The 22,444-nt window shown below is 52.5% G+C and overlaps 1 protein-coding gene across 4 annotated transcripts in view; it reads left to right on the top strand.

The window, feature by feature from the left end:
• HRH2 (histamine receptor H2) overlaps window positions 1-22,444 on the top strand; it is a 49,231-nt gene that overhangs the window by 17,760 nt on the left and 9,027 nt on the right. For 2 of the 4 annotated variants that reach the window (XM_082454475.1, XM_082454477.1), the window contains exons 2-3: window positions 6,440-8,025; window positions 20,722-20,862. In XM_082454475.1, coding sequence (XP_082310601.1) covers window positions 6,950-8,025; window positions 20,722-20,862 — 1,217 coding nt within the window. In that variant the 5' untranslated portion in view covers window positions 6,440-6,949. Of the gene's footprint in view, window positions 1-618; window positions 8,026-20,721; window positions 20,863-22,444 lie in introns of those variants that run through there. The other 2 variants (XM_082454476.1, XM_082454478.1) reach the window with 2 other exon arrangements.

Genomic DNA, 22,444 nt, shown 5'->3' with positions numbered 1-22,444 from the left:
CTCACGGGCCTAGTTGCTCCGTGGCATGTGGGATCTTCCCAGACCAGGGCTCGAACCCGTGTCCCCTGCATTAGCAGGCAGATTCTCAACCACTGCGCCACCAGGGAAGCCCCAGTAGTCTGTTTTTAATATTCATGGGGTTTTCCAGGCCCAATAAAACGTTGCTTTCTGCACACATATGTGCACACACACACACACACATGCACACAGCTGTCACCGGCCACCACCCACAGCATCAAACCTCATTCCTCCCAGTTCGCACAGCCTCTTGCTGCCCCCATCACGGCCCCTGCTACTCACCGCTAGGCTGTGTCTGAACCGCCGGGGTCTGGGACCCCCCTCGTCCTTTAGGTTAGTCTCCCGGCCCTGGGCCCGCATCTTGCCTCGGGCTCCTGTGTGAAGGTAAGAGGGAGCCCCAAAGCGCCGTCAGCCTTTCGGAAGTGGAGCTGCAGCCAGTGGCTGGGCCTCAGTCACGTGGGTCAGCACCCCATGTGTGGCGGCCACCGTGGGGCTTGGAAGGCTCGTCTTCCGTCCTTAAAGAATGAAAGTCACCCCGCTGACGTAACTCCCGCCGCTCAGGCCCCTTTGGGACTCCTGCCAGGGGCAGAGCTCCCGAGGGTCTGATGCTGCCGCCACTCGCTGATGCCCTCGGCACCAGGTACCCAGGACATTCAAAACGGCCAATGACAGGGGGAGCGTTCTGAGACATTACGGCTCATAAAGCTGAGGAACTGCCTGCCAGGGGCCCAGCGACACCAGCATCTCATTACCTGTGGTGGTAACTGGGAGCGGCCAGCAGGGCCCAGCTGGGCCTGCCCCCGCTGCCGCTCCCCCAGCGCCTGATTCCCAGCAGGACAGCCGGACGTGGAGCCGTCTTCTGCCTTCCACTCACATCCCCTCCGCTCACACTCCCCCCTCCACCCCCGCGGCTTCCCATGGTTCTGTGGTTAAAATCCACCATCTCTCTGCCTCCAGGTTTTTATAGGGGGCTGTTCTCTGTGGAATCTGCTTGTTCCCCATTTTCACTGAGTTAACCTTTTTCCTGTCTGTACAGATCTCAACTCACATATCCCCCAGACCAAGTCAGGTCTCCACACTACATATTCCTGTGTCTCCCTATGCTGCCCCTTTATATAACTGTCAACACACTGCAGTTAAATCAGCAGCTCTGCCGTGAGTTACTTCACGTTTGCCCCACACCAAGCTGTTGTAGAAGCTCCAAGACGTGCCTGCCAGGCTCACCGCTGTACCCCAGCACCCAGCACAGTGTCTGCCCCTGAAAAGCACTCCATAAATATATGGAGCATATGTGAATGCTATTTCCTGGTTGTGCCGCTTTAGACAATAATAAAAAATAATATTTATTATTATGAAATAATAATCTTATACTATTATTATGTATAATGTAACCTGCCATACGCCAGGTACTAAGTGTTTTACAGACCTTTACTCTCTGCATTTTCACATTCACCAAGTGAACAAGGACATATTATTATCCCCATTTTACAAATGAGAAAACTAAGGCTCGGAGAAGTTGCAGTCTTGTGCCTGAGGTCACAAAGTTATTAAATGACACCATTGGGATTAAAACCCAGATCTGTCCAATGTCAAAGTCCTTGCCTTTCAGCCCCTGGGGCTCCCTTCACTTCTCTGAGTGTCAATTTTTGCAGAATAAGGATCAAACGACCTACTCCGCAGACTTGCCCACCGGCTCCCCCAGAAGGTGCCTGGCACACAGTGGTTGCCTGCTGAATATCGTTTAAAGAAAACAATTGTAAATGATTGCCTGGAAAATCAGATTCATCTTCAAGGTCAAGTGAGAAACCCAAAGGAGCCTTAACTGATTCCCCCAAATTGCTGGCTACTCCCCCAGTGGCTGTGCCTGGGGTAACAGAAAAGGGGAGCTTCATTTTACTTCCTAATGAAAAGAGAAAAGTGTTGGACTCGGTTTGATAAAATTTGATGGGAGGAGACTCCAGCCCCCAGACTAGTTAATCTTCTAGATGACCTCGCCCCTCTGTTGGCAAACAGAACATACCACCAGTGACAACTCTTCTGGGATTTTGTGGGTGAGGAGCAGTGAGAGGGGAGTTGGGGCATCAGGCAGACCCGGTCGGCCTTTGGGCTATACCTCTGCTGGTGGGGTGAACTTCAACCCTTCAAGCCCCCATTTTCTTTGCTGCCACAGGGGAGGATTGAGGAGGGTAATGATATTCTGGATTCCACCCACCACAACTCATTCCTAGGGAGACACATTCTGATGGGGAATCACCAAGGACCACACTCAGAGGAGAATTTTCCTAGGGCCCTGGAAACTCAGAATTCTACCCACTGGCGTTAAAGAACCTCTCCTTCCTGTGCACCCCAGAAATCACAAGCCTCTGCCAGAGGTGGGTATAAATGGGAGGTAAAAGTGAGACGGGATGGAGCAGGTACCTCTGGAAGACTTCCTGGAGGAGGTGACAGCGGAAGCCAAGTCTTGAAGGAAGAGTGAGAGTTCCCCAAGCATGGAAGGGAGGAAGGGCACTCCAGGCAGTGGGAATAGCATGTGCAAAGGCACAGAGTCAGAATGGGCCTAGGACTTTCAAAACCAGGAGGAATTAAATGCCACCAGAGCTGTTTCTCAAAGTGTTGTCCAACTAAAGGGCACTCGGCAGCAGGAGCTAAGGCTAAAGAGAGAAGGCAGAACCAGGTCACGAAGAACCTTAAATGTCACATCAAAGATCTATCTATACTTAGAGACAACCAAGGCTGGTAATGGGAGTGATCAAAGCAGACTTCCCCAGGCAGAGCCCAGCACAGTGGGTTTAATACACACCTATGAGCACATTGAGTGCATTTAACATACTCAGCTGTGGCTGCTCTTCAGGGCTAATTGGCCACCGTGGCCTCCCAGAGGCACTTGATGAGATGAGTCAGACTGAGCGGGGCCCTGCCTTTTGTTACGGCCACATTTGCTAGGTGATGACTGTAGGTGAAGGTCAGAAGCCTCCCCAGGGAGCAGTGAGGGGCACAGCAACCCACGAGCAAATTCTCCAGAAAGTGCCTTTTCAGAGGCCCTTAAGACAAAGATGAGATGATGTGAGAGGAAGCAGTGTGACACATTCAACTGCAGCATCTGTGGTCAACCTGCAAGATGGGGAGAGGAAGTGGCTGAAGCCGGTTTTAATGAATCCCATATCATTTTCACACACACACATATATACATACACACACACTCTGTGTACCCTGGACCTCTCCCTTAGACAACAAGAAATGTTTGCTGGATGGATGGACGGACAGGACAGATGGATAGGTGGATGGAAGGTGGAGAGAGGTGGTCCAGATCCAGGACCTGCTTGCGGACAGACGCAGAGCCGTATTAACAATGCAAGGTGCCAGCAGTATAACTCAGTACAAAGTTCAGGAGAGGGTGTCCCTGCCTGCAGGCGTTCAGGATGGGTTCAGGGTGCCCCTGCTTTTTGAAAGTTCACTTTACCCCACTTCTCTTTTACCAAAGACCTACATTAGTACCTGTTTTTGCTAACTGAAAGAAACCCAAGGAGGGTTTTTGCTTTTACGAAAAAATGTGAAAAGCAAAAATGGCGTTCAGGTTTGTCTTGCGGTAAGCCATCACAGAGGCAGCCTGCACCCCAAGCATAGGGTGGCCCCCCCAGAGCTCCTTCCCCAGGAACCACATTCAGCATCTCAGCAACAAGTCACCGTAGCTGTGAACTGTGTCTGAGCATCTGTGCTTTATCTCGATTTATTTTGTGCATCCGTTGTCAAGATGTGTCCTAAGATAACTTCTTTGCTTTACGCCATTTCAGCTTTCTAAAGGTTTCAAAAGAATGCTGGACTTTCAGATGGGTGGGGGGGGGGAAACGTGTTTGAGCCAGGCCTTGAAAAGGGAGTAGCTGACTGAAGACAGGGAAGAACGGGACTCCAGGTGAAGGAGACAGCAAAGGCAAAGGCAGGAGGGAAGAGACGTGCTGCATTTGGGCAAAGTCCTGGTTGCCTGAACGGCAGAGTCAGGGGGACAATTACAGGGCTGTTTGGTGAGATCCACTTAGAAGGACAAGTTGAAGTCTGGTGCAAGAACGGACATGAAGGCAGGCTGGAAGGGTGTGAGCCGAGTTTGAAGCCAGGCTCTCTGGACACTTACTAAGGGTGAGATGTCACTTGGCCTCTCCAAGCCTTGCTCTCCTCAACTGTTAAATAGAGACAGTGATTCCCCTCACTTGGGGGTCATTGTGAGGATGAGATGATATTTCATTTAATATGTATGATATCACCTTGCCCAGGACTCTTCTACAGTACAGATGTGCCATCCTTGGTTGAACCGTTCCCCTGCTGATGGACATTCAGGTTGCCTCCCATTGTTTGCCACTTGCACACCTGCTGATGCAGACGTCCTTCTTCATGGCTCTTCTCATGGTGGTGGTTGTATTGCCACAGCCTAGGTTCCCAAAAGAATGAGTTAGATCTAAGTGATCCAGAGGGGTGTCCGTTATATAATAGGCATTTTAAAAGAAACGAGGAAAAGAAGTAGCAGTGTAATGTGTACAGTGTGTATAAAACAGTGTCCTACATGTGTCTGGTACATGCAGAGCTTCAGAGGAAGAATGTATGGTCTCCATCACACCAAATGGTGAGCAACGGTCACCTCCCTGGCGTGAGGGCTTGGGTATGTGATGGCCCAAATAGTTGGCCCTTCCTGTATACCTCAGGACCCTTGGTTTACTTCAATAAGCATGTCATTGCTTTTAACATTTGAAAGGAAAGTTCAAGAAAGCGTTTTTTATATTAACTGTGATAGTGACAATGACGGTGATCATGATGACGGTGATCTTGGGGTGCCTTGACCCTCTAGGGCCATCATTCTACCCACAGATTGGCAAAAGCTCCTGCCTTCACAAAGGTCACTGGAAACTTCTGGGACCTAGGCTGTAAGACAGAAACATGACAGGGGTGGTTCTTATCTGAAACTCCAAGAAAAAAGGAACCACCACTCTAGCCCAGCCTGCTAGAGTGGCAGAAGGTGACCAGGAGCCGTGATCCCTGCACCGACACAGTGGTTATGACTAAATGATGTCTCTCGTATTCAGGTTGCAAAACCGCTCCAGGCAAGAGCCTAGGAGAGGCTTAATTTTTGTCAGATGGTAATGAGCTTGTTTCTGAGAGGGGTTCCGCTGTCAGCTTGATTTTCTGCACACTCCCGGATCCCAGGGGATTGCCTGCTGGCTGCTCTCTGGAAAACCAGGATCAGCTTGAGATAAAGGGTCCAGGAATCAAACGGGGCCTTTGCTTGTTTTGCATCAATTGGAATCATGGAATATCACCAGTAGGAAGGAATTTAACCTGAGATTTAACCAAGAAGCATTGCATATGCAGCCATTCTGTTGAAGTGATGTTTGCCGTGAGACAGGAGGTAAGAAAGAAAGAGGAAGGAAGGAACTAGAAACAACCGAAATACCTGCGATAGAGTGATGATAAATAAACCACAGCCAGCCAACCTGGGGACTGTTATGCAGCCATTAGAAAGACTGAGTGAGTTCTGTACCAGCTGACCTGGAAAGTGAGGTTTAGAGAGATGTTAAGAGCGGGTGTGGAGAGGGGCTGCAGTTGGCAGACTACAACAGCAAGCTAGATCTGGTCCTCTTCCTGGTTTTGTGCAGCCCATGATCTAAGAATAGCTTTTACATTTTTAGCTTGGAAATTGTTTTAAAGAGTTTGAGAAAAAAAATCAAAAGAAGAAGAATATTTTGCAACACGAGAAAATGATGTAAAATTCAAATTTCAGTGTCCGTAGTAAAGTCTTCTTGGAGCATAGCCATGATCGCTCATCTGCACATTGTCTGTGGAGGTGCTTTCACACTAAACAAGAGTTGAGTAATTGCAGCAGAGACCTTGAAGAATGCAAACAGAAAATATTCGTTACCTGGCCCTTTCCTGAAAAAGTTTTTTGGCTCCGCATTTAGAGTATGGTGACATTTTGTAAAACGAGAGTGTGGAACACTGTTTTAGGCGCTTTATCAGAGTAAATGTATTACATTTGCTTACTTTTTCATTCATTTTTTTCATTTATTCTTCATAGGCTTAATGCCTACCGGTGGGGCCAGGCACTGGGAACTAGCAGTGAACCTACAGATACAGCCCCTGTTTTCATGGACCTTAGAGTCTGTGTCTAGATCTTTCTTTGTCTAGTATAAACAACCCTAGCCCCTCCAAGTGTATCTCACATGATGACTTGGTGGTCCAGCCCCTTGCATCCTGTCTCCCGTCCTCCTCCCGCTATGTATCTTGATTGCTTCTGTCCCTTCTAAGGAGTGGTGCCGGACTGGTCCCATGCCTCCTGGTGTCTCGAAGGGAGGTCAAGGTCTAGAAGGGTTCGTCTTGAATCAGGTCACACTCTCAGTCTGGTTTCAACATGCTCAACACTCAATCTTTGCATTTCTAGCTCACGCACTCCAGTGGACCCCAGAGGGAGAGGCAACAGTGCTAGACCCCCGTCACGTGGATGGGAGCAGCCGCCCGCTATGGAGAAGGCTGCAGCCATGTCTCCACATGATGCCTCCCAAATAAAACCAAAGCCACCTCCTGACTCATGCCCCGGTGCGTCCGTCTCTATGCAAAACCTGGAGAGTGGAGATCTGTTCAGTCCCAGGAGGAAGCCGGCTCTGCCAAGGGGTCATTTGAGGACTGGGGTTTGAACCAGGAACCTCGCTTCAAGGACTAGCTTTCCCTCATCTTCCTTCATACTCATGCCCAACACCTCCTAAGAGACAGCTTTATTTATTTCTAGAAAAACAGCACTGGATCGGTCATTGCAGCCTCTCCACATTTGGACACTTCTCTTGGCTCTGTTGGGCAGCTTGGAACCCAGTGGTTGACATAACTGACCCTTTGGGGAGCTGGAAGAGAAGCAACCAGGGGCCGGAGGCAGCGGAAGGAGCCGTAGGGTCCCAGGATGGCGTCCAATGGCACGACCTCTTCCTTTTGTCTGGACCCTGCTGCGTTGAAGATCACCGTCAGCGTGGTCCTCACCCTCCTCATCCTCATCACCATCGCCGGCAATGTAGTCGTCTGCCTGGCCGTGGGCTTGAACCGCCGGCTCCGCAGTCTGACCAACTGCTTCATCGTGTCCTTGGCCATCACTGACCTGCTCCTCGGCCTCCTGGTGCTGCCCTTTTCGGCCTTCCACCAGCTGTCCTGCAGGTGGAACTTCGGCAAGGTCTTCTGCAATATCTATACCAGCCTAGATGTCATGCTCTGCACGGCCTCCATCCTCAACCTCTTCATGATCAGCCTCGACCGGTACTGCGCCGTCACAGATCCCCTGCGTTACCCCATGCTGGTCACCCCTGTCCGTGTCACCATCTCCCTGGTCTTAATTTGGGTCATCTCCGTCACCCTATCCTTCCTGTGTATCCACCTGGGATGGAACAGCAGGACTGAGACCAGCAGTGCCAATCACACCATCCCAAAGTGCAAAGTCCAGGTCAACTTGGTGTATGGCCTGGTGGACGGGCTGGTCACCTTCTACCTGCCTCTGCTGGTCATGTGCATCACCTACTACCGCATCTTCAAGATCGCGTGGGACCAGGCCAAGAGGATCCATAACGTGGGCTCCCGGAGGACTGCCACCATCAGGGAACACAAAGCCACAGTGACCCTGGCAGCCGTGATGGGGGCCTTCATCATCTGCTGGTTCCCCTACTTCACCGTGTTTGTTTACCGTGGGCTAAAAGGGGATAATGCCATCAACGAGACCTTCGAAGCCGTGGTTCTGTGGCTGGGCTATGCCAACTCAGCCCTGAACCCCATCCTGTACGCTGCACTGAATAGAGACTTCCGCACGGCATACCAGCAGCTCTTCTGCTGCAGCCCCACCGACCACGACACCCACAGAACTTCTCTGAAGTCCAACAACTCTCAGCTGATGAGGATTCCAAGCCAAGGACCCAGGTGGCAGGAAGAGAGGCCCCTGAGGCTCCAGGTGTGGAGTGGGACAGAGGTCACGGCCCCCCAGGGAGCCACAGACAGGTAACTGTCCTGGCAGTTCGTGTGTTGGATGGGGCACAGGGACGGGGTCCCACTCGTGGTAACAGCTGTTCACGAGGTGCTGCTTTGGATGTTATGTGCTGGGAATTCTTCATGAGCACTTTGCAAACCTCGTGTTATTCCATCCTCCCAAACACCCCCTGAGGTAGAACTTTTTACCTCCATTTTTAAAAGGAGCAAGTCAAATCTCAGAGAACTTGGCCAGGGCCACACAGTTGGGATCTGGATAGAGCTCCCCTGACTCAGAACTGGTGGACTTTTTTTCTAGCTACCTTGTCCTTACAATCAGGAGTCCTAAGTTTGAGGTCCAACTCGGCCACTTGGTTAATGGTCATAAGTGTTCACCTAAATCTGCCAGGACAGCCCTCAAATGGCCATGTAATAATGCTGCTGCCTGGGGGTTAAATCAGAGACCCCACTCAGCCCACCATCACTGAGCACCTTTTATGCATCAGCTCTTACTTTCGGGGTGCTCAAGTGGGAGGAGAAAGAGGACTGGCCAAGTTGGGGAGGCAAAGCCTTGAAAGCCAGGCTTGGACATTGTACTGTAGGTCTTAGGGGAAGATGGAAGGATCAGAAGCAAGGATGGGTATAACCCAAGCATCTCTGTACTTTGGAAAGAGGGCTCTGGTTGTCCCCTAACACATGGACCAGAAGAATGAGATGGGGACAACAGTGAAGGGGGATGTGGTACTGGTCCATGAGAGAGAAGAGAACAGAGCAAAATCTAGGAGGCTATTAAAAAATAGTCTTGTAGACCATTGGATGTCTGGGATGCAGGAGATGCAAGAGAGAGGATGCCCCAGGACTCCACCCCCGAGAGGTACCCAGGCTGAAAAGATAAACAGGATCAGAATGACATTGAGATCAACTCACTGTTGACAAAGCCCATGCCAGGTATTAAGGGGTACCTCACCAAAGACTTGAGTGGCCTGAGGAAGCTCACACATGGAGAGAAGGTTTATAGGTCTGAGGAAGCTCTATCTAGCTGTTGAGAGGAATAAATGAAAGGATGCTGGTAAAACATCTGACACATACAAATGCTCAATAAATGTCACTTTCCTTTGTCTTCCCACAGACCATGCCTTTGCCCCCCAGAATGCTGGTCTGTGTGACTGACTCATCCATCCATCCATTCATTCATTCATTCATTTATTCATTCATTCACAAACATTTGTCAACTTCCTATCACATGCCAGGAACAGTGCTGAGCGCCAGAGATGTAGAAGTGACATTTTGGCATCTGTTTTGATGGACGGGTATGGCAGGTCAACTGTACAGCCTCGGTCTCAGCTCTGTGGTTTGAGCGAGTCTCTGCCCCTCTTGGGCCTCAGTTTCCTCATCTCGTAGAATGTGGGGTCTGTCTTCAAGCAGCCTGCCCTGGTCACCTCCCAGAGCCACCTGAAGCACACATGTGCTAAGGGGCGCCAACAGGCTCTAGGACCCCCGGTAGGATGCTTGTCGTCTCTCGACCTTTGAGCATCAGACTTGAGAAAAGCTTGGATGGACTCGGCACACTCACCCCCTCTGGGCGCTGGGCCCTGTGGAGCATTGTGGGGGTGAAACGGCCCAACTGGACCCCTCGGCCTTGTGTCCCTCTGGTCCTTGCAGGAGCCAGGTGTGGAGTGTCCCCCCATAGACTTGGGTCCTGGGCCCTCCACCCGTCCACTGCTATCCTTCGGGAACAAGCTTCATTGCTCCTGCAACCAGCCTCCTCCAGGCCTCCCTGCCTCCAGACTCTCCCTCTCAAATCCATCCTCCAAGCCACCCAAAGGCATCTCTCCCAAATGCAGATGGGGAGGCTTCCACGTCTGGCCTTGATAGATAAGATGACCCTGTCCTTCCACACTGCCTCATTCAGGAAGCAGACTCTGGTACAAAGCAGAGTTAGTTCACAAAACAAACAAAGGACAAAGCACGGGGTGTGGACTCTAGAGGAGGCCATTGGCACCGTTCATTCTCGTTGCCATCCCACTTCCTACTGCTCTTACCTGTGGGACCCGGGTTAATAGGCTGCCTCTACCCCCAGTCCTTAGGGAGACACTCAGCAGGCACTCACCAGCAATGGCCAGCCCTCACTGAACACCCACTAGGTACCAGTTTTAGGTTTGCCACTATTCCTAGGTATTAATCTTTCTGTGACGGCATCTTATCCCCACCCCTGTACCAGGTGCTAGGGTGCAAAGGGAAATAAAGCCAGCCCCCCATCTCATGCCACCACCTTCACCACCTGTCTGGTTGAGGAACAGACTGGCCACGGTTCAGAGCAGCACGTGCCCAGGCTTGAAACCCAGTGCGCAGGGCAGCCAAAGGAGGCAGCGCCTGGTCCAAAGAGCCCGTCCCCGGGAGCAGACCTCTGAGCTGAGCCTCAAATGCGGAGGGGAAAGACCCGTTCCTCCAGGGTGGTGCTGGACCCTTTAGACCCGGGGCCTCATTTCATTCTCCACACAACCCTGTGCAGTTGATGCTTGTTTAGTTTCCACTTTGCAGATGGGGAAACTGAGGCTCAGAGAACTTAAGTAAATTGTTCAAGGGACACAAGCTAGTGATGCAGCCAAAGCCAAGAGCTGAGCAAAAACGGAAACGGCAGCCCCATTACCACCTGTCTTCTGGGTGCCGGGCACGCTGGGGCAGGGAGTGTCCACCTCCTCTTCTGACCATCACAGCCACCCTGGCCACCAAGGCCAGCTGAGAGGCCGTGCCTGCCTGGGTCACACACAGCAACCGCGGAGCAGAGGGGTCCGGCAGAGGAGGATGGGGAACGAGTTGGAGGGCCTCGTCCTATGGTTGGGGGGATGGGGACCCAGGAAGCCAGGGACAGCCAGAGTTTGATTTTCCAGTAGAGGCTGCCAGGGCGACTGGGGACTTGTGTGGCCCTCCATAAGGTTGGCGCCCAGCTTCCCTGATGACCGATAGTGTGTCCTTCCTGCTCCCCATCTGGGAACAAATCCCAGCATTGACCTGACAGAGAGCCCTTATCCCTGCCAAGGGGCCAGGTGTCTGCCCTTGGTTGGTGATGGCGGAGGTTGCAGGGGGGGGGCGGGGGGCGGCGGCACAGTCACCCAAGGGGAGACTCCAGGAGACAGTGACAGCTGGCTGGTCCTCCCTGCCCCGAGGCCAACCAGCAGCCACCTCCCCAGCAGGATGCTCTGTCTGCCCCTTCCTGATCCCATTGTCCACCCTTACCCCGCCCCTTATCACCTCTGCCCTTCTCTGGTCCCGGGTCCCCAACCTCACCCCTTCTGCTCCACTGACCCTGCTCAGTAACCTCCACTGCTTCTACTGAATACAGGCCTGCTTTCGTTTCCAAGGTAGGGCTGCTGTAACAAATGATGGTGAACTTGGTGACTGGAAACGAGACGGATTTCTTTTCTTACAGTTTGGGAGATCAAGAGACTGAGATCAAGATGTTGGTAGGGCTGGTTCCTTCTGGAGGCTTCAGAGGAGAATCCGTTTCCTTGCCTTTTCCGGCTTCTGGGGGCCACCCGCTCTCCTTGGCTTGTGGCCCCTTCCTCACATCACTCTGACCTCTCGCCTCCATGGTCACATCTCCTTCCCATCTTCGGTAGCCAAATCTCCCTCTGCCTCCTTCTTTTAATAAGGGCACTTGTGATTACATTTAGGGCCCACTGGGATAATCCTGGATAACCTCCCCATCCCAAAGTCCTTAACTTAATCACATCTGCAAAGTCCTTTTTGCCATATAAGATAACTTTCTCAGGTTCCAGCGATGAGGATGTAGACGTCTGGGGTCCACATTCAGCTACCACAAGTCCCAGCTCCCTGGCTTAGCATTAGAGACCCTTCATGATTTGGTCCCTGACCACCTCCTGACACCATCCCCAGGCCACACCCACCCTCCAGCCCCTTCTGCCCCCACCAAAACAAACCACTCAGCGTTCATTCATTCACAAGCTCTCACCAAGAATTTGCTACACGCCAGCACTGTTGGGGGTGTAGCAGTGAGCCAAGCAGAGGCCCTCCTCCCAGAGGGATGTTATTCTAGGGCAGTGGTTCTCAAAATGTGGGCCCCCAGCCAGCAGCAGGCTTCTGGGAGCAAAGTAGATGACGTCGGGCCACTCAGCCTCATCCATCCGTGGCAGAGCTAGGATTCCAACCCAAGCCCGTCTGACCCCAAAGCCAGGCTCTTTCCATGAGGAAATGCTGAATGGACTTGAATTTAGCCCAGGCTCAGAGTGCTACTCCCATAGACAGCAGATGGGGAAACTAAGGCCCAGGGAGGCAAGTGACCTGAGGCCCAGAGCAAGCTGGGGAGGGGCAGGTAGTAGACCGTGTATCTCTGGACCCCTGCCCAGGGCTCTTGGGTCTTTCCCCATACACTCCCTTGCCCTGCGTAATCTCCCCAGGCAGGGAGATAAGACTCCTGAGCGCCAGCCGTCTCTCTCCGGGGCGGGCGGGCACTTCCTCCTCTCTGCAGAGGCCCTGTGCTTGCGGCTGTCACCCTCCCGGGGGCTGGAGTTTGGAGTCAGAGCTCAGGAAGAAGAGGCGCAAAGGGAGGCCAGGAGCCACAGGTGCCCCCCTGCTGCCAGCTCTCTCCCCTCACAGGCCTCTCGCCAGCACTGCCAGGGCCTGCCCTCCTTCTGCTGCCAGTGAGAGAGCATTTCCTCCAGCTGGGAATGGGCCTCTGCTCTGCCCTTCTGGTGCTCTTGGACTCTGATACAGAGTTCTTATCCTGACCAACAAGGCCCTGCCCTGCCCGACTCTTTCCGCTGCCCTAACTCCTCCTCTGGGCCCCTCGGTCCTGTCCCCAGGCCATGCCTATTCCCATCCCACGCACCCTCCTCTCAGCCCAAGACAGTCTTCTTACCCATCTTGGGACATCCTATCTGTTCTGTATCTGCTCCCCAAGACCGCAAGCTCCCTGGGGGCAGGCTCACGTCTCTGTTGGTCCCTGTCTAACACCTAGCACAGTACCTGGCACAGGACGCCCAGTAATATTTGTTGAATGAATAAGTGAATGAATGAATGCATGAATATCTCATTCTAGGTCCCCAAGAGCCCTGAGAAGTGACTAATACCACCAGTCGCTTTAGAGATCAGGGAACCAAGTCTCGAAATGCTAAGTTCCAGGAACACAGTGGGAACTCAGAAATTCCTGGTTCCCTTTTCTAACTTTGACATCACCGTGGGCCTCCCTCCAAGTAGTGGTGTCAGCAGCGGGCCTCACAGAGGAATCCACCAGCTGCTCTAAATCATAGAGTCTGCGGGTGGAAAGAGTCACACCCCTCACCCTGCCTCCCAGGAGAGGTGAAGGGATCCAGGAGTCGGGATGGGAATCCAGAGTTCGGACAAGCTGGATGCGGTCCATTGCGTCTCCACGCCATGTCCCCATTTGGCCAGAGTCTGGGGGCTGGGGGAGGGCGGAGGTGGCTTTATCTTCTGCTCAAAGTCCAGTCTGGTCTGGCGGAGGAGGCTGCAATTCCCTTAGCAGTAAAAAGTTTACATGACTGATGTACACACACTTCTTAAGAAGGAACTTTGCTCAGAAAGGAAGTTTTGCATAATTTACCCCTTCAAGAGCCCAGACTTGTTTATTTGTATCATTTGGGTCCTGAAATAGTCTAACTTTTTGGCACATTGATTCCAGCATCTCTTAAGGGGCCTTTCTGAGCACTCTTTGTAGAGGCGCCCAGAGTAGCTGGTCCCCCTCCCTTCTCCCCGCCAACCTCCCAGCCCCCGCCCTACCCCCGGCTAAGGGGCCTGGCCGCCCCCTGCACACTGGTATCCTGCTGGCTGCTGCTTTGTCACCTCTGCCCTCTGTGCCTGGTGGTCACACCACAAGGCTACTGGGGTGTCTTCCTGCCTCTGTGTGGAAGTTAGGGAGCCCGGTATGAGCCCTGGTCCCCCACTAGTTAGGGGTTGGGTGATGTTAGACAAGTCGTTGACAGTCTGAGCTGAAGTTTCCTTACCTATAAAACTATGATAATTATCAGACCTACTTCGCAGAATTGTGAGAATATAATGGAGTCAAGGATACAGGCACTTAGCACAGTTCCTAGCAGGTGGCAGGTGCTTTAACAGACTTAACAGACATGAATTTTCCTTCTTTGCCATCCATCTCTTTCTCTTTTTCTTTCTTTTCATTTTGTCTCTTTTCTGTCGTTTTCTATCTTTCTTTTTTATAACAGTTTTATCGAGATATACTTCACATGCTGTACGATTCACTCATTTCAAGTGTACAGTTCTCCGGGTTTTGGTCTGTTCACAGAGCTGTGCAGCCACCACCACAATCAATTTTAGAACATTTTCATCACCCCAAAGAAACCCTGTAGCCTTCAACTATCAACCTCCCGATCCCTGCATTCCCCAGACAACCACAAATCTACTTTCTATCTCTATAGATGTGCCTATTCTGGACATTTCAGATAATCCGTGTGCTTTTGTGCCTGGCTGTGTCACTTAGCATAATGCTGTTGAGATTCTTTCGTTATTTTCTGTCTGTTCTTCCTTCCTTTCCTTTTTCCGTTCTGTTTTGTGTTTTCTTTCCCTCCCTTCCCCCATTCCCTTCTGTGTTCATGGTCCCGTTTCTCCTTCACCAAGCGCTCCGGCTTTATGGCAGCTCTCGGCGGTTGGTAGGCCCTTGGGGAGGGGGGCGGGAGGCTGCATCCTGGACCCGCAGGTGGCCCACGTCCCTACCTCCCACCTGGGTGGGCTCGGAAAGGCCGTTCTCAGGCCTGCGGGGCCCGCACTTCTACACAGCTGCGGGCAGAGCAGCGGACTGCAGCAAGGTATTAACCCTTTTCATCTTCTGTCTCTTCAGAGAGTTTGGGGAGTGAGACCCCCTTCCCAGCCCTGGAGAGGAAGTCAGGGGAAGAGCAGAGGGAGAGGAGGTGGGAAGCCTTTTACAACCTCAGAAGTCAAGGAGAATAAATGGTGGCCCCCCCAGGAGTCACTTGAAAGGTAGAGAACCCCTCCTTTACCTCCCTGGTGTTTATGCCTTTGAAGCGAGCTGGAGGCCCCGTCTGTGCCCCGCCATCCTCCCTCCCTCCCTGGCTTTGCACAGACCCCTGCCCCTGCGCTCTCCCCACCTTCCCTTCTGGCTCCTTGTGCCGCAGATCTGACAGGATTGCTATGGAACTGCCTTCCCAGGGGCTGTGAAGGGGAGGAAAGGGGAACCATGCCTTCGGGGCCGCTGCTAGTAGCTTCGTACCCATGAGAAAAAGGTGAACACTCTAGGTGAACAAATTAAGAGAAAGCCCTTTCTCCAGGGGACCCAGCCCCAGGCCACACAGCTTGGCAAGCAGAAAGAGGTCTGGATTTCAGCCCCGATGCTCTTGTGCAGAGAACAGCCTGCACAACTACAGGGAGGCCCTGCAGACCTTCCAGACCCCTGGGAGACGGCAGGGTGGAGGGCAGGGCTCTGCCAGCCTCTTCTGCAAAGGGCCAGATAGTAAATAAGTTAGCTTTGCGGCGCCTATGTTCTCCGTCACCACTACTCAACCCTGGTGGTATGGCACAAAAGCAGCCCCAGATGATCCTTAAATGAATGGGGGTGGCTGTCTTCCAATAAAACTTTATTTATGGGCACCAAAATTGGAGTTCCATATCATTTTCACCAGTCACAAAATGTTATTCTTCTATTCACTTTTTTTTCAACCATTTCAACAAAATAGGCGGTGGGCTGAATTTGGCCCACAGGCTATCGTCTGCCAACCGCTGGTGTAGGGGAAAGAAAAGGGTGCCAATTCCAGCCCCAGCACTTGCTGGCTCCTGGACTGTAGGCAGGTGGCTTGCCCTCTCTGAGCCTCAGCTTGCCCATCTGCAAAATGGGGATAAAAATACCTCCCTGTGAGGATTGTGATGAGGCTTAGCACCGATTTGTGCAAAGCTCCCGACACCGGGTAGATGCTTGTAAGGGGTAATTTTTCTTTCTTCCTTTCTTTTCCCTTTATTTCTTCCTTCCCCCCTCCCTCCTTCCCTCCCTCCCTCCCTCCCTCCCTTCCTTCCTTCCTTCCCTCCTGTGGCCCCTCTGTAAAGGAGCAGCTGAAAAGTCCATGGCAGGCTCTGTGGACTTGTGTCTCCGCTGTGCCACTGAATCGCTCAGTTTGGACCCTGACCCTGAGGCTCGTGTCCCTCCTCTGAAAATGGGGGGCTTGGATCCATCTCAGGGGACCATTCCAACACTAATTATATATAAATGCTTAACAAGAGAGAGAAATTATGCCAAACCCCCAACTGTGTTTGTGTCAAAAATCTTCTGGCGAGGGCGAGGAGGAACCTGTTTTTCATACTAATGAGTCACCCTGAGTATGGAGGCAAATGCAGTAAAACATGTCCTTGTCGCAACCTGAGCCTTGAGTGCAGGGGTCACAGGCAGGTAGGGATGCAGATTGGGTGCAGGACAGAGCTCCTAGAGAGACCCAGCCTGGCAGACAGGGGACCGGGGTTTCTCACTGCCTCCGCCACTGACAGGCTGTATGGCCTTTAGAAGATCACATCCCTCTCTGAGCCCCAGTTTCCTCATCTGTCAAGGAGAGCTAAGGCTTCTAGCAGATGTCACTGCTCTTAAAGCAACAGCAGTGAGCCACAGGGCTCTCTGTTTTCAGGTGATGCTGTGTTCATTAAGCCTACAGCAGCTGTTTGTGGTCGTGTCAGGGGACAGGGACGGGGTGTGCCTGAGACCCAGTGGGTATTTTAGGGCGTCCACAGCCCCTGAGGAACCCCTGAGAAGTGAGGACCATTCCCTCGCTGCCCACCTCTGGGCAGGGAGGTGGGGGGCAGGGGAGTTTGTCCCAGCTCCCCAAAGTGGCACGTGGCTCTGCTTGTCCACATCTGACCGTGCAGAAGGCTGCAGCTTGCAGGGAGGGCCACAGGCTTTGGGACCCACGGGCGGGTGGATGAGACTCAGGGCTTCCTCATTCCAGGACTGAGCACATGCCAATGTCACCCAGGGACGGACGCTCTGGGTGGGTGGGCAGCAGGGCATTCCCCAGCACCCAGCGGATTTGGGGGAACTTGCCTTTTCCACACTGACTTGGGAAACACAGAATATTTACGAATACTTCATCATCATTGAAATGGAACGTTAAAATTGAAAGTCAAAGAGAAACCCCATTCCTGTTGCCATCTCACACAAGCCCTGAAGTCACGCTCCGTACTCCCTTTCTGTCACTCATGAGAGATGTGGTCCTAATATCATGGCGACAAGAGGATCCACATGTGGAGATCCTAAACGGGTCTCTGCTTTAGAGGCTGCTGAGTCTTACTGATTCATTCACTCAGTCGCCCTTTACTGGCCCTTCCCCGTAGGGTGTGGGGGTGGGGGGTAAAGGGGGCGACTAATGGATCTGTGAGATGAGCTGTGGGATAAGTGCTGGGACCTGGCAGGTGTGGGCGCCCAGGGGGCCCCGGGGTGGCCCGGGAATCGGGCAAAGCCTCCTGGAAGGGGTGATGGCTCAGCTGACTCCTAAGGGACAAGCAGGAGTTTTCTAAGCTGAAGGGCAGAGGTTAGAGGTGCCATCCTAGGCAGAGGAGGCTGGAAGTGGGGGAGGAAAGGAGGGACGGGGAAGGGAGAGAGGGACCGGGGATTCACAGATGATGGGAAGGCGACTGATGGGCAGGTACTTCCTTTGCTAAAACTTTGTCCCCATCTGAAAAGTAGGACTGATCATCCCAGCCCCTCCCTCCCAGGGCTGGGAAAAGGACCAGGGGCGTTAATGCTTGACCTGGGACGGAAGCTTAGGGCAGAGCGCTGAGTCCGCTCACGTGTAAGATTCTTTGCTTCATTCTGCTCTGGACGCCCACAGGCCACCACTTCACAGATGGTGGAAAAACGTACATTTTCCAGGTCAGGGACTCTCAGGCACTTCCAGCTGTAAACATGATGACTTTGGAAGTTGAACTCAGTCAACACAAGAGTCTCTCCACTGCCCCCTCCTTCCCTCCAGGGCAAGCTAAGCTCCCGGAGGCTGTCTGGCCCCCATGGCTATCTTCTCCCTCCCTGGTGCCCATGCCATGCCTGGGCCCTGAGGACACAGCTGGCCTGCTCCAGGCCTCCCCTGGGTTGCTGAGGAAGAGTCACACCCTCCCAAGGGCCTCGGCCTCTGCTACAGGCCCCCAGGCCCCCAGGAATCCCCCAGCAGGCACGCCCCAAGGCCTAGCCACACGCTAGGGCTCACTGTAGGTCTGGGAGATTTTAGGGGCCTCTTGTACCCCATGTGAGAGCAGAGGAACTGGGGTACAGAGCTCCGTGAAGCCTCCTCACGGCCATGTCTGCAGGCCCACCCCCCGCCTTGTCCTAGGAAGTCGGACACAAGCCCCTCTACTTTCAGACACTCACACTCATCCTCCGGTGACCCCCTCACCTCGCCTCCAGTGAGCATTCTGACCCCAAAGGAGAGGCTGGGGGCAGGGCCCACTCTAGCAGCTAACTCAGCCTCCTGCCCCAGCTTCCTCTCTGGGTGCTGGGGAACTGCTCTCACAGCCTCCTGAAAGCCAAATGCCCTTGAACTCTCTCACCATTGTTTCTGTTTCTGTTCCGAGTCACTGCCTGAATGGCGGAGTGGGGGGTGGGGGGCGGCACTGGCAATGGGGACAAGCCCACTACATCTCAAATTAGTACCCTCTCCTACCCCACCAGCAACGCACCACACACCTGACACACTGGCCCACGTTCAACACCTAACTAGCCGGTGATGGTGACTAGTAACCACCACTGCCCTGGGAATGGCTGAGCCTGGTAGAGTCAGACTGCCTGGGAGCTGATTGACCCTGGGCACGTTACCTCTCCGTGCCTCCACTTCTTCATCTGTAAATGGGGATGTTGCTAGTACCCGCTTCAAAAGGTCGTTGTAAGGGTTCGAGGAGAGAATAGATATACAGGCCCGAGAACAGTATCGTCCACAGCAGTTCAGTGGCAGGCATGGGGCTCCATGAGGAGCCTTGAGATTGACTAAAATGTTCCCCTATTGTTGTATTTTGCCCTTGTCTCGACGTTATTTTTGCTTTTATAAGCAATCCTCTGATGAACATCTCCATGCCGAGACTGTTCTGTTTCTTTCAAATTATTTCCCCAGAAACTGAATTTCTGGAACCGGAATTACTGGTGAAAGGAGAGGGATATTTGAGGCCTTTTGTTACACTTTGCTTAATTGTTTTCTAGACTGGCTGTACGGGGGCCCACCAGCCACCTCTGAAGGCATCACTTCCTGGACGCCACGCAGGGGGAGGGTCCCAGAAGGGCTGTGAGGGGGGCTGACTAGGGCAGAGGTATAGCTGGCAAGGAGAAGAGGTCTTTGGCATTTAAGGGTGGACAGAGGGGCAGGGAAGAGGGAGAAGAAAGGGCTAAGGAGGAACCATCAGAGAGGTGAGCCCACGCCCAGGGCCTGAGCCGTTCAGAGACTACAGAGCAAATAAGTCTTCAGTCAAAAGAACTGGCATAGTGATGCCAGGAGCTGAGCCCAGGATGCAGCGCCTGACCCACCTGGATGACCTTGGGCAAATGGCAGCCTCTCTGAGCCTCAATTTCCCATCTATGAAATGGGCGTGACCTTTCGCCTGCCTCAGCGGGGTGGGATGGAGTGAGTGATAGGACATGACTTTGAGAGTTGCCTCGGGCACTGTGGGTTCTTTTTCTGTGAGCAGCCACTGGCGTGAGCGGGCAGGGTTTTGGGGGTTTCCTTCGGTTTTAAAAAACATTCCAGAGTTTCAGGGAGAGGATTGGGCAAGCCAGCCAGTCTCAAAGAGAGGTTACTTAGGGTTGGAGCAGCCGGGCAGGGTGAACACAAGATCTCCCTTGGGACTGGGGAGATCTGAGCATGGCCCAGAGTCCACATGCACTGGACGGGGAGGGGAGGTGGGGGCAGGGAATCTCCAGCTTTGCAGGTGGGCCAAGCTGGGCTCTTTCAATCCTCCACCACTTATTGGCTGTGCAAGTGAACTAAAGTTCTTTGGGCTCAGACTTCCTCATCTGTTGGAGATAAGAATATCGTAACTCTATCATATGTATCACATGGATATTGTGAGAGTTCAACGTTAAGTGCCTGACCCATGATCACTCTCAACGTTTTATTATTCTGCCGTCTCATTCATCAGCAAAAAGTGGGTGACACGGAGGCAAAGGAAGGGTTGAGTGGAAGTAAGCCGCGCCACGCCTTCACTGCTCCTTCAAGCAGCAAGCCCAGTGTGCTATAACATGCCCAACACTCCTTACCGGCTGTGTGACCTCGGGCAAGTTTCCTAACCTCTCTGTGCCTTAGTTTCCTCCTCCATCAAATAGGGGGACTAACGGTACCTACCCCTTGAGGTTGAGCTCATATTTACAAAACGCCCAGAACCAGGCCTGGCGTGCAGCAGGAGCTCCGTGCATAGCGGCTGTCATCTGGTTGCTCTTAGGGCTCAGAGCACAGGCTTTGGACCTAGCAGACGTGGCACAGAGCCCTGTTCCTCCACGCACTGGTGTGACCTTGGTCAGGCAGGTCACTTAATCCCACGAAGAACCAGTTCCCTCATCTGTAAAGAAGTGGGTGGTGGGGCCCCCAAGGCACCCCAAACACACAGTAAGCACTCAACGTGACTATTGACTGAGGGCCTTAAAGAGGACCCCATGGAAACTGCCAGACCCATGCCCTGAGGCCTTGGCTCTCCCAGTGGTGGGTGCATGCTTCTCCCACCTTATTTGTCATGAAAATGAACACTGTTTTTGCAAAACTCCTGCAGGAAGCCTTTGCCCAGCTTGAAGGACAGAAAGAGAGCTCCATCTATGGACTTAGCCATGGGCGCCCATCATCCTACCCCGGCCCTCCACCCTTCAAAGCAGACGCTGATGCAGGCAAACCCTCTGTGTTTACTTCCAGAAAAGTATGAGAAGGCCCTGAAAAAAATCATTTCTTTCATGAGCGGAGGGCTGAAGTTTGGTCATTTCGGCCAAATACTGGGTAGTACTGGTTTGTGGTAGGAAACAAAGTTATTTGAAGATAACACTCATATGAGTGGGCCCTGGGTAACTTGGCATCCTGAAATTTCCACCTCATAGCTTATTTTAGGACAACCAGAAATTAGGTCTGCTTGGAGAAGAGGGTCACCCCTGATTTTGGCAAAAGTGTAAGGCAAGGGGACAGACACTTGGTGGGTTGTGGCTGGCTCCCAGGACACTAGAGGGCCACTTCCCCTTTCTAAGTTCCTCCACTTCCCTTTCCTCAAAAAGGAGAGGGGACTTTGCACTGACCCAGTTTGCAGGATATATGTGAAACTGCCCTTCTGGGTGTGGCAGTTCCCCCAGATGCTTGGGTGCGGGATAAGCAAGGGTCTGGGTTCAGGGATCAGCCCAGCCTTCAACATGCAGTCCCTCAAGTGCCAGTTCTTGGTGACCCTCAGGGAAAAGCAGCTAATGGCTGTACCTATCGCGGGAAACAAAGGAGGAGGGAGAAAGGGAGAATCTTCTGGAATTTCTAAACATTTCTCTTCTCCCATCACTTCTCCTGGCTTCTACAGCACTTCCCCTGGGATTATGCCCATTTTACAGATGAGGAGATGGGCTTCGACAGGGAGGTGGAGCTGTCTGAGACCCGACAGCAGGGGAGTGAGGAAGCCTCAAACTGAATGCATGACTCCTGGTTCTAAATCTCACATTTTGTCCCAATCATCCCAACGCAGGGCTGGTGCTCAGCAGGTATTTGCTGAAATGGTCACCATGCCTCACTGTCTGTCCCAAGGTCCTGGCTCACAATGCTCTTCTGGGCTGGTAGTAGTGGGAAGGTAGATATAGAAATAAAGCATGAGACACCACACAGAGGGGTAAGGGCTGTCCCACAGCCAGGGGAAGTGCTTCTGCTTCTGCTGACCTGTGAACTTGGGAAGTCAGAAAATGGGAGAATCACTATCGAAAATGAGATTGGCTGGGTTTTTCATTCATTAGTTCACACACACGATTGAACACCTGCTATAAACTTGGACAGTGGGGTAGATGATGAAAGATCCAACACCTGCCTTTAGTCTGGGAGATAGACAGGTAAACTGATGGTTAACCCAAGGAAGTTAAGTGTCTCAGCGGAGGGGCTGTAGGAGCCAGGAGGGAATCAGTAATCCTGAGAGACCTCAGAGACACCTTCCCAGAGGAGGTGATGCCTGAACAGAACCTTGAAACACTTCAAAGTGCACAGCAAAGAAGGTAAAGGAATTTCAAGCAATGGGGATGACATGTGTATAGGTGCAAGTACAAGACAGAGCAGAGTAATGTGTGCATGAGGTGGTTCTGTGTGATAATTTGTACTATAAGCAGTAGTAGACGGTAATGGAAAAGGTCATTGACAGTCATTATCTGAGTCCTTACAATTGTCCTGTGAGTTTGATATTATTAACATATTTCACAGACGAGAAAACCGAGGTTCAGAGCGAGACTGAGCAAGGCTTCTCATTGAAACTGGGTCCTGACCCCTGGTGG

The sequence above is a fragment of the Balaenoptera physalus genome (assembly GCF_965194825.1).
Source record: "Balaenoptera physalus genome assembly, chromosome: 3".
Classification (NCBI taxonomy): Eukaryota; Metazoa; Chordata; class Mammalia; order Artiodactyla; family Balaenopteridae; genus Balaenoptera; species Balaenoptera physalus.
The sequence above is the reverse complement of the archived record's forward strand: the minus strand, read 5'-3'. Positions and strand labels throughout refer to the sequence as shown.